The 12,045-nt window shown below is 51.5% G+C and overlaps 2 protein-coding genes across 3 annotated transcripts in view; both read left to right on the top strand.

The window, feature by feature from the left end:
* Window positions 1-3,062, top strand: part of LOC128825944 (protein-arginine deiminase type-1-like) — a 36,800-nt gene extending 33,738 nt beyond the window's left edge. The window contains exons 15-16 of the mRNA XM_054008836.1: window positions 935-1,060; window positions 1,862-3,062. Coding sequence (XP_053864811.1) covers window positions 935-1,060; window positions 1,862-2,095 — 360 coding nt within the window. The 3' untranslated portion in view covers window positions 2,096-3,062. The remainder of the gene's footprint in view (window positions 1-934; window positions 1,061-1,861) is intronic.
* A 4,910-nt stretch (window positions 3,063-7,972) lies between these two features.
* The window catches only part of LOC128825943 (protein-arginine deiminase type-3-like), a 34,818-nt gene continuing 30,745 nt past the window's right edge, over window positions 7,973-12,045 (top strand). Inside the window, exon 1 of one of the 2 annotated variants that reach the window (XM_054008833.1) lies at window positions 7,973-8,064. In XM_054008833.1, coding sequence (XP_053864808.1) covers window positions 7,973-8,064 — 92 coding nt within the window. The remainder of the gene's footprint in view (window positions 8,065-12,045) is intronic. The other variant, XM_054008834.1, reaches the window with a different exon arrangement.

A 12,045-nucleotide genomic window follows, 5' to 3' on the forward strand; every position in this document is an offset into this window, starting at 1 on the left:
AAACCGAACCTTGAGGCACTCCACTAGTAACCTCCCTCCAACCAGGTAGATAGTCCTGATGCCAATCTGTCTGGGGGTGTCACCCCGAAGCACAGCACAAGTTTGAGATACAGCTATATCACCTGTATTTATAACTCACGATACATAGATGATACATACCTATAAACAAGATGATCATACTTAGAAAACCATAACTTTTCCTCCGATACCGTACACGGCGTACCTTGTAAGATCCTGGCAATTTTGTAATATTGGTATCAATACTATTACAAATGGCCATACAGCATCACATCCTCTACCTAAAGACTACATATGCGACATGTCTGAGGGAGGGCATCTTTTATAGCACAGCAAGGGGAGATTTCTAGTGGCTAGCAAGTTACAACCTTCAGTGCTGTAACAGCGGCTCCAGACCAAGTGCTGCGTAGAAAGGAGAGCAGAAAAGCACAGGGAAGACCGGCTGCAATGGAGCAGTGGTTTAAAGCATCTAATGGTACAAAAGCAGCGGAGAACGTGGTATCTGGTGTCAGGGGGTCATGTGCAACAACATTCAGGTGTGGGGGCCCGGTGTGGACAGGGGAGAATGAGAGGCTTCAGGGGTCCTGAGCCAAAGCTCATTGATCTGAACAGGAATCTTTCCATTGAACACAATGGGCTTTCAATCAGGTGCCTCATGGAGTTGCTATGTTGTGTCCTCTTGCTTCAAGCTGATAACAGGGATGGACAGTACAGTGACTCCTGACAACATCTAGAAGGGGTAGAATATTTGCCCTGGGACATGAACGTATCCCAATAAAACTCCGCATACAGACTTCGGGGTTACCTGCACGTTTGTCGCTGCAAATCACAAACAGCAGAAATACAGCACTTTCGCTCCACTCTTCCCAACTGGCCCATAGTCACCTCCCTCCTCTCCAATCCTTTCTTTCCCCAGAGCTGCATTGACTGGAATCGACATACCCTTAAGGAGGAGCTGGGACTGACTGAGCAAGACATCATTGATATCCCTCAGCTGTTCGTGTTGAACAGTTCTCGAGCGGATGCTTTCTTCCCAGACATGGTGAGGGGACCATCCTGCTTATGCAGTTGCTTCTCATTTCTGTTCCATCCTCTGCTTTGCCCATCAGACTCCTATTCCCCACTTTGCTTCCCCCTGCCAAGCACTCGGTCCTTATCTTCCATAATTTCCCGCTCTTTCTCCTTCTGTCTGGTGACCTCCTGAACTCCTTCAGCTCCCATGCCCTCAGAGAATGGGTCTCAGACAGAAAGCAAAAGAGACCTCCCCACTAAATGCAGGAACGTTGAAAGGAGAGCTGAGCAAATGACAGACTTTTTCGGTTCTGTGGTGATTTAGAAAAGTCAGGGGGGAAACCATTTTGGGTCAGACCAAAAAGAAAATTATTGATGTTTTCAGCACAGAGTAAAAAACAATGGTTGAGGGGGTTGAAGGAAATGTTTTGTTCCACTCAAAACGTTTCATTTTGATTTGGATCATTTTTAATTTTTGAAAAACAACTTAAAAATAAAATGAAAGGAAATTTCAAAGCAAAGAGTTGTTTCAAAATGAAAAATGGAAACATTTCCATGAGGAAAATAGCAAAATGAAAAGTTTTGATTTTGGGGGGATTAAAGATTTTTTTTTTAATGAACAATTCTATGAAATCAACACAAATTCATCAACATTTCAGTGTTACTGAATTTGCATTTTTAAGTTAAAAAAAAAAGTTTTGGTTGAATAACTGAGCCCAGCTCTAGCTAAGAAGATAGGACACAAGCGGTGGTTACATGTAAAAACACTGGAGATGCTCTCGTGAGACCACGTATGGCTGTTGTCCATCTGTCCCTTTTCTCCTGGCTGCAGGTGAACATGATCGTCTTGGGGAAACACCTGGGCATCCCAAAGCCGTTTGGGCCGATCGTTGATGGGCGGTGCTGCCTGGAAGAGAACGTTCGCTCCCTGCTGGAGCCGCTGGGCCTCGTCTGCATCTTCATCAACGACTTTTTCACCTACCACACCCTATCCGGGGAGATCCATTGCGGCACCAATGTCATCAGGAAACCCTTCTCCTTCAAGTGGTGGAACATGATCCCCTGAGCAGAGGGGGTGAAACCCCAACCCCCTGCTCAGCACTTTTGCCAAACAAGGGAACATGGGACCAAGCTGATGATAACAAACTCTGGACAAGGGCTCCTGGAATCTGGCAATCTAAGAAGTTTTGTAAATAAAGAGAACACCATCCAAGGAAGCCCTAGACCCTAAGCTAGAAGCCCTAGACCTTAAGCTAGAAGCTCTTTCTAGCATGCCATGCCTTCGTTACTCTCACACACCTGTTCCTGCCACTGGAATTAGCGCTCAGGTGCTCTTTAGAGGTGCATGTTAATCACAGCTACCCATACAAAGTGGTACATAATGCACAGCTGCACGGCCCAATTATTACTTTGCATTTTAATATCCACCACAAACTCAGCACCTCCAGTGAATCCTTGCTTCAGAGCGGGGTGTTTTAACCATAAGCCTGGTCTCCCCTCCCCGACACAGTGCCTACCTCTGTATCCGTTTCAAAACCTACTGACGTCGTTCCAGTATTATGGTCCCTGATTAGGGAGCCCGAACTAGGGAGCCAGGTCTCGTTCCCAGCGCTACACGTGGCCTGCTGTTTGATCACGGCCAAGTCACTTCCTCTCTGTGTGTCCGGCTGTAAAATACTTCCCCTCCTTCACACGGTGCTTTGAGATCCAGGGCTGAGAAGCCCAATGGTCATGCAAAGTATTATTTTGAAACTATATACCCTGAGAGCCAAGGAGAAAACAGCTTTCCCCCTAACTTCCCTGGCAGGGCAGTGATTTTTAGCTGTCATAAAATCTCATTAAGAGTTTACACTGGTGTTGCAGAAGGACTGCTTAGGGCAACACAGTACATGACTGTGCAGTCAGGATCAGGGCATTTCAACTAGCTGCCAGGGCTTTCTCCAAATGGCTCCTGTTTCCCATATATTCTTCCATGTTGAATTTTGGATGTTGTAAATTGTTGGTAAGAGCTAATTTATTAATTACTAACTTGTCTTGAGTGTATTTGCACCTTATTGGGGCACAGCCTGGATTATCAGCAGGATTTGAACTCAAGACCTTCAATTGCAAAGCAGAAGTCTCGCCCGCTTGAACCACAGTATGAGCTCCATCAGCTGATAGCAGTAGTGTGACACTTTGGGTGTTCGCCCACACCAGTAAGGGGTTGTGTCACCAGCCTCCCTGTAACCCTGGTGCCTCTGTGCTATGCTACTTTGGGTCAAAGCCCTGACCCCAGCCGCACTATAACCTCACCAGGGCTTCTCCCAGCCTGGGTCCTCCTAGCAGAGTGACCCCAACAAACCTTCCAGTCCCGAGTCTCCCCAAAACCATCTCCCCTACAGAGTCCAGTCCTCTGCCTGGACCCATACAACAGTTCTCAAGTTCGCTGTCTTCAAACAGACAGAGCCCACCCCAGCCTGTTAGTTTGGCCGAGGACTCACACTAACAGCTCTGAGCTGGTTTTGTAATAAAACAGAAGTAAGTTTATTAACAAAGAACACAGGCGTAAGCGATGACGAGCGCGAATGAAAGAGATAGGGAAGGTTACAAACAAAACACGCTTGCTGGCGAGTAAAACGTAGCAAGTTACAGTCTTGGCCTACGCAGTTTCCTCACCTACCTCAAGTTCTCAGCATCCCTGGTCCTCCAGACTAGGGGTACCAACTCTGACTGTCTCGAAGGGTGTCACACCCGTCGCGTCCCCCTCAGTCATGGTGACAAAATGGCTTTTGCCTCTGCTTATATCTTCCCAAAGTTCAGTTGTTGCTTTGCGTTTTAATAGTCACCACCTAAGTTCCCTCTAAGGTGCATGGCTGTGCAGGAGGCCACCAAGGGCCGCGCATTTAACTTCCCCAGCCCCGGGGCTGCGGCGTGGCAAGGGGACATGCCTCTTCCAAACAGCTCTGGGGCTGCGGCGGGGAAAGACGCTCTCCCCCAGCTCAGGTGCTGCTGCGGGGAGAGAGGGCTGGGGGGAGTCCTCTCTCTCCACTGTAGCCCCGGGACAGCCTGCACCCCAAACCCATCATCCCCGGCCCCACCTCAGAGCCCTCACCCCCAGCTGGAGGCCTCACCCCCCCACCCCAACCCTCTGCCCCAGCCCTGAGCCCCCTCCCGCAGCCCCACCCCCACCACGCATCACCTCCCTATTGGTGCACATAGCAAAATTCATTCCGCACATGGATGGAAAAATTAGAGGGAACATTGGACAGTTACTAGTTTTCCTCCACCACAAACCTCAGTTGTTCCTTGGGGTGCCACCTCCATCCCCCACTGGGGGGTGCTCCATGGTCATCTTCCCCCATTTGCTCACCTGATGGTTTTGTTTACCTTGCATGCAAACGTGCTTTTCATTGTCTCGGGTTCCTCTGGCTTAGTTTACATTGGAGACACAGAACCTGTGAAACAGCATTCCTTGGGCTAGGGCACGCTGGGCTTAGGCCCCGTCTGTCAAACATATCCGCAGAATGGATTTCCAGCCCGCCTCTCTAATTCGCTATGTGCCGCCCAGACACACATCACACAATAGTATGAATGGCCAACGCGTTACCAGGCTGCCTATGACACATCATACGACATCTTTTAGAGTCGGATGATGACAACAGCGAGCTGGGCAATAATGTGGCAGGCCCGATCAGAGTTATGGGGTGCTGGGCCCTCTGCCAGTGGGGCTCCCTGGGTCAGTTATCCTCTAGGTTGCTGCTCCACTAGAGAGGAGCAGGACGTGCCCAGCCAGCGTGACACACGGCTCTCTGCAGGAGAGCTGCACTCCGGTTCACATGGTGCTCAAGGGAGGAAGTGAAAATGGACCTTCCAGGACTGGCTACTGGGGGACAACGCTCATTTAACAGCAAGATCCAGCCGGGTGTTATAGTCTCCTTCCCACTCAATGTGCCCTTAATCACTGGATGCACCGTGTGCTTCAAGCCATTTCTCTGCCTTTATTAAATCATCTCCATTCCCAGGCAGCCTCAGGAGAGAGAACTCTTGCTCCCCGACAGAGACTGGTCCGCCCTTAGTAGGGTGACCTGACAGCAAGTGTGACAATCGGGACAGGGGGTGGGGGGTAATAGGAGCCTATATAAGAAAAAGACCCCAAAATCGGGACTGTTCCTATAAAATTGGGACATCTGGTCACCCTAGCCCTTAGCAACATCATGCAGGGGGCGGAATTGCAACCCCGATCGTTGTCCAAGTCAATTGCTTTCCTGCCATTTCCCCAGGAGGACGAGGTGCTGCTGATTTAACTGTCCTGGATACAATCCTCACAATGAAGATGTCGTTCAGGACGATTTGTGCAGGGCCTTTCAGAACCCCTGGAATTTCGGTATCCAGTTTTCCAATGGAAAAATGCCTACCATTTCCAGGACGCTCTTTCGGGAGCCACACCCTAATTAGTCTTTCCACGTTAGCTATCCAGTGGAGTTACTTTAGATTAGCAGTGCCTCCAGCCCTGGTGCACCTGGCAGGCAGCCCCAGCACCCTCCGTGCTGGGTGGGTGGCTCCAGCCCCTCCAGCCCCAGAGCGCTGGGTGAGCCCCAGTGCCAGGTGGCCCCAGCCCCCTGAGACCTGGGCCGCGGCCTGCCATAGCCCTGCCCCCAGACCCAGCCCCCTTTGGGCACCAGGAGCAGCCCAGGCTGCGGCTATGGGGGAAGAGCAAGAAGCAACAGGGGACCTCGGGCCAGAGCGTGGGCAGGGCCATGCCTGGCTGTTTGGGGAGACTCAGCTGGCCCCTGGCCTGCGATACCCGCCGCCCATGGCGCAATTCCATGTCCCTGGTCCCTGTTGCAGTGTGAGGGGGGCTTAGAGAATTGAGCCAAGACTGAAGGACTCTTGACAAACTGGCTGGGCTTGAGCGTGGTGGACCAGAGCTGAGCCTGAGATCTCACTATAGGCACAGTTTTCAAAGCACTTAGGTCCTGACCTATGCATGTGGGCCCAGATCCTCCGAGATATTTAGGCACTAGCCCAGAGGTGGGCAAACCATGGCCCACGGGACCCTCCTGCCCGGCCCCTGAGCTCCTGGCCCAGGAGGCTAGCCCCCTCCCCCACAGCCTAAGCTCGCTTTGCCGCCGGCGCAATGCTCTGGGCGGCGGGGCTGCGAGCTCCAGCCACTGGTGCTCCAGGCAGCGCGGTAAGGGGACAGGGAGCAGGGGGTTGGATAGAGGGCAGGGGAGTTTGGGGTGATGGTCAGGGGGCGGAGGTGTGGATAGGGGGCGGGGTGGTCAGAGGGCAGGGAATGGGGGTTGAATGGGGGCAGGATTCCAGGGGGGCAGTCAGGAAGGGGGGGGGTGGATGGGGTGGTGGGGGGCAGTCAGGGGCGGGAGTTCCGGGGGCAGTCAGGGGACAGGGAGCGGGGTGTATGTGGATGGGGCAGAGGTCCCAGGGGCCGTCAGGGAACGGGGGGGTTGGATGGGGCAGAAGTCCTGTGGGTGGGCTGTCGGGGGGTGAGAAGCGGGGTGGGGGGCATGCCCCTCTCTCCTAACCGGCCCTCCATACAATTTCCAAAACCCGATGCGGCCCTCAGGCCAAAAAGTTTGCCCACCCCTGCACTAGCCCAGGTCCCATTAACCCACAATGAGACTTAGGCCCTATTTTCAAAATTGTCTTGGGCACTCAGGAGCCTAAAACACTTTGGTGCCTTTGAAAACTTCATCCTAAATGCCGTCGCTATAGAATGCTATGCCGGTGTCTCCTGTTTTGGGCCGTGTGCTAAACTCTCATGCTGTTACTGCTTTAAACTGGAAAGCATCGTTAAGGCCAGCCCGTGAGCTAGCCATAATTAATTGCTGCTGGGGTTATTTTGCCAGGGATCAACCCCCATTGCGAGGCAATGGCTTTGGACAAGGTCATTTCCCAACAATAAAAACCAAAGAACTTGGAATCTGAGGCTCTCTTTTAGTTCAGTACAAATTCAGCCCTGTGCTTTGCTCCCCAAAACACCAGTGCACCATAGGTAAGACATTATTGTAGCGTGCGCGTGTGCGCGCACACACACACACACACACACACACACTGAATGTACTTGGTGCTTTACAAATGCAGGTGAGATATGTTCCCTATCCTGAAGAATCTGCAATTTAATTAAGACAAGGCAAGAAAAACCAAACCACGCTGGCCTTAATCTGAAAGCTCAGGTGCACGAGAAATGAGGAACAGTGGGCAGCCTAATGGATTGAGCATGGGCCCACGAACTCTCGAAATGATGTGGCTCAGACTGGGCACCCAAAATGAGTGAAAATGTAGGCCTAAGCCTCTCTGTGCCTCAGTTTCTCCATCTGTAAAATAGGGATAACAGCACTCCCTCAACTACCTCCCAGAAGTATTGAGGCTTAGTAGAAGATGTAAAGCACTACATGACTGCTGAAAGTTATTGTTGTTACAGCTTCATAGGTAAGATCATAGACATGTGCAAACATATACAGATGCCCTCTCCATCTGTGAGTGATCAAGTTTGTTCCAGGGTCATGCTAAATATTTTAAGACGCTGGCTCTTCTTACATCTGCAGTTTCTGTTTCCTTGGTGTGCAAGTATGTAAAAGAACCCTACAGTACAGGGACGCGCAGGCACCAGGGAGGATGCTGATCTGCTCCCCGCCCTGGAGATCAGCAGCACCTTAGATCATTTGTGTTTCCCCAAGATAACCTGTCTCTTTCCTCCCATTCTTTCACCTCCTGCTGGTGCTGCTGACCTCTAAACAGCTGATCACAGCAAGCAGAGTTCTGCTTTCACAACCTGCCCCTCCAATCACCAGGCAGAGATCCTGGAGGTGGGATTACATCTATCTGCAGCTAATCACAGCCCATGTGGAGAGAGAGGAGGGGTGGGACACTTGGCCCATGCCTTTTAATCTGATCATGCTGGCTCAGCCACTGTAAACAGAGCAGCTGAGAGAAGGGTACAAACATGTCCCAGCAAAGAACCATCCGGCTCTCCTTACAGCAGCACACTAGCACTGTCTGTGTGCTGGGCACAGAAATCTCCATTGACATACATGGGTAAGAAATGGGAGCTTTAATAGCCGGCGGTTCTCTGATTGTGTGGATCTTTACTGGTGTCCGCTTTAAATGGCTACTGTTCCCTGGGCTGGGGAAGGTTGGGGGCACAGTGATGCTAAAAGTAACTCGGAATGAACGCAGCGAGAAATATGTTGTTGTAAATTGAAAATTATACTCTGGGTGCCAGCAGCCACATATCAGCCTGGGAGCTACTGACCAGATAAGGGAAGCGGCAGTTTCTACTGGGCTGCAGATGCATGTTTGTCTAAAATCAAGGGCCAGATCCTCACTGGTGCAAAGTGGCCCGGCTCCCCTGAAGGCAGTAGAGCCATGCTGGGGCTCTGTTTGGTATGCTCGGCACGCAGACTGTTGGTGCATGCGTTATCGTTAGGGATGAACTGCTTGGCTGCAGAACTCTGACATTCTTTTCGATGCCCAGCTCTCCGTTGGCAGTGCTTGGCTTTTCATACCGGTGGTTGCAGTGGCGCGGAGGCTGCGATCGAGGGAGGGGAGATTTTGCTCCACCTTTCTGGGCTATAATGCGGCTTCCTCACCCCAGCACCCTACTTTGTCTGGAGGAAAGAAGTTCACAGAGTTAATTTACTGACACTAAGGGAAGAGGAGAAAGTTCAGAGGCAGACTGGTTAAGTGACTTGCTCGGAGCTGTGGTGCAGGCTAGTGGCAAAGTCAGGCGTTAGAATGGGAACTCTGCAACTCAGGCAGGGAAGCTGCTTCTTCCAGGGAACTCTTTACCATCACCTTGGATTGTACGTGGAAGATCTTTAGGGTAGGAGCTCTTCTTATGTGTATGTACAGCCCCTAGCACAGTGGGGCACCGATCCCAGACTAGGGCCTCTGCATGCTACCGTAATACAAATACTTAATAAATGACCTGAATCCGCAGCATCTCTAGCAGCGCCATTTTTTATTATTTGTATTATGGTAGCCCCTGGGGTCGGGAAGGAAGGGGGAATTATTCCTGGTTTGATACCCAGGGCTGAAGTTGCAAAGAATACATTGGAATTGAAGGTGGGGTGAGATCAGCGTGCAGAGCTCCAGGTTCGCCTCCCTATAGACAGATCCACCTGTGTTTATCTGTTATGCTGTAATGTCCCTCCCTCTTCTTCCCTAGAAGTCTGAACATTTGTAGTTGCATGTTGCAACTGCAGCTAAACTCCAGGCTTCCCTGTGCAAGGCCCAGCTGCAGTTGTGTTTCTCTCCCAGGAGGCAACAGAAAAGATCTCTGTTGTATCACACTTATCTTCAGCGGTGACTATTCATTATCAGGGAGCAGGTGACCTGAGTTATCCCAGACCTCACCCAGAGGTGAATAAAAGGCCTCTGGCAGCCATTATTCAACACCAGCTGCCTGGCAGGCAGCCAGACATTCTGTCTGATGCAACGTCTTGCTGCCACTTGCTCTCACGTAGAGGGTCTACCCAGCTCCCCAGTTTCATGCAGAGCTCCAAGGGCAGCTCTTTGCTTCTGGGTGGCTCCCGGGATGGGATACAGAGCCTGGTATCTCTCAGTCACTCTGATGCTGGCAGACCAGGTGCCAGCTCAGGTCAAGGCCCTTAGGCCTCACCTGAACACTGACAAATGCATAGCTGGTAACCAGTCTGGCTCACCTGTGTTCGTGTTGTTAAAATAGGCATTAGAGTGATAAACGTGTTTAGACTTTATGAAGTGCTTGTAAGTTGCTGCCTGCATTAATCTCACTTATAATATCCGTATCCCATGTGATAAGTAAGGCTGCGAGTTTGTCCCCGAGGTCACGGACTCCGTGACTTTCGCAGCAGCCGGTGCACCTGACTCAGGGGCATCTCAGGCAGCCCCTGCGGCAGGAGCATCGGCAGCTGCTGGGGCAGTCTCGGGGGCCCCCCTGCCCCTCCCCAGCACTAGAGTTTGGCTGTGGGAGGCAGCAGGGGGTTGGGGCACCAGATGGGGTGAGGCGGACTCTGGGTGGTGCTTAGCTGGGGGGCTCCCCGAGAGCGGCGACATCCCCTCGCTCAGCTGCTAGGCGGAGGCATGACCAGGCAGCTCTGCGGGCTGCCTCCACCCAGAGCGCTGGCTTCACAGCTCCCATTGGCTGGGAACTGCAGCCAATGGGAGCTGTGGGGGCCGTGCCTGCATGCAGAGGCAGCACGCAGAGCTGCCTGGCCGCCCCTCCGCCCAGCAGCTGAGCAAGGGGGATGTCACTGCTTCCAGGGAGCCCCCCTCACCCTGTCCCATGCCACAACCACCGTCCCTCCTCACCGCTCCCTGCGCACCCCCCTTCACCCTCCCCCAAGCAGCCGGGACACCCTCCCCCAAGTTTTATTCACTGGTGTTTTTAGTAAAAGTCACAGACAGGTCGGGGCCGTGAATTTTTGTTTATTGCCCGTGACCTGTCCGTGACTTTTACTAAAAATACCTGTGACTAAAACGTAGTTTAGTTATAAGGTAATAGTTAAGTGTTTGCTCTGAAACTGGAACCTCCCCCCCACCCCAGTCAGGAGAGGAGCATTACCAAGTGTGATATACCAGTTTGCCCCACGAGGCGTTATGTCCTGCCCAACAAAAGAAGGCCCATTAACACCACACAAACCATTGTGAGACATCGGAGGACAAAAGACTTTGTGGATTGCTCGCTCCACACCTGTGAAAGTGCATGAGTAATTGTCCCATCAGCTTGAACTGTGGGGGAAGGGAATAAAAACCCCTGGCAGGAAGAAACTGGGTCTTTATGATGCTTGGACTCTGAGGGGCAAAGATTTCTAAGCATAAGCAAGGGATCCCCAGTGCTTGGCCTGGGTTAGCCTTAGAGGACTTAGAGCTTGCATATTACAGCAGCTTCCATCCCCTTTTGCACCCTAAGGCTGGAACTCATTGGTGTGTGTGTGTTTATCGTATTTACAAGGTTAAAGAACTCATTTCTTTTTCTTAGTTAATCGATCTTCACATAGTTTATTATAGGATTGGCTACAAGTATTGTCTTTGGAGTAGGATCTAAGGTGCAACTGAACTGGAGTAAATGATCGGTCCTTTGGGGCTGGGAGTAACCTGAATATTGTGATTTCTGGTGTAAGGGATCATGTATCACAAAGGTAGGTTTACCTGGGTAGCAAGATAGATAAAAGTCCCCGAGGGGACAGTCTGTGACTCTAAGTTAAGGCTGTTGTAATGCCTGAGGAGCTCACACTTGACTGGTGAAATCTAAGTATAGAACTCATAGCCAATTTGTGCCGTGTGCCCTGCTCAACAGTCTGCCCTGAGTTGGCCCTTGTGCTGCCTGGAGCCACTCCAGACAGCTTGACTGTCACTGTTTCAAATCCAGTCAAAGAAGATTAGCAGTTGTTAGTATGGGTAACATGCTGGCTAAGTGTGTTGTCTTCCTCCAGTGCCTGATCCATAGAGATAAAAGCCTTCTACTGCTAACACACAGTGGAGTTACTCCTTTAGCTCACGTGGCAGAGACCAATGTCTTGGATCTAAAGATGTGGGGTTCAGTCTCTACAGACACCCTTTTGGGGCGGGAGGGGACCATGACACATCTGATGGCTGTTTGGTGGCCTATTTGAATTGAGCACAGTTCATAGGAGACAGGGGTCTGCCAACACAGGCACCCTTGTTAGCTTTCTCAGTGGACAGGCCAGGGACTGAATGGCCCATGGTCACTGAACTCCATCTCCTCTTGCCCATAGGAAGGGTCTCCCCAGGACAGTGCTGATGCATGTTGGCAGGGCCGTGTACAGGAAGTTCACCCCGTTGCTGCCTGTGATGCATCTGCTCTGGGAACGAATCAGTTCCTGCCTTCCTTCCCCATTCTCACCCTGCTGGGCCACAGTCCAGTCCCTGACCTTCATCATGTATATTACAGTAGCCCCTAGTGGGCCCAGTTGAGACTGGGGCCCCTATGAAGGGAGTGCACTCACCGCTAGAGGCGTGGTATAGTGGCTCTCCCCATCTAGTTTCCCCTGCTGACAGCCTCTCTGTGGTGGT

Source organism: Malaclemys terrapin, chromosome 19 (assembly GCF_027887155.1).
Source record: "Malaclemys terrapin pileata isolate rMalTer1 chromosome 19, rMalTer1.hap1, whole genome shotgun sequence".
Lineage (NCBI taxonomy): Eukaryota > Metazoa > Chordata > Testudines > Emydidae > Malaclemys > Malaclemys terrapin.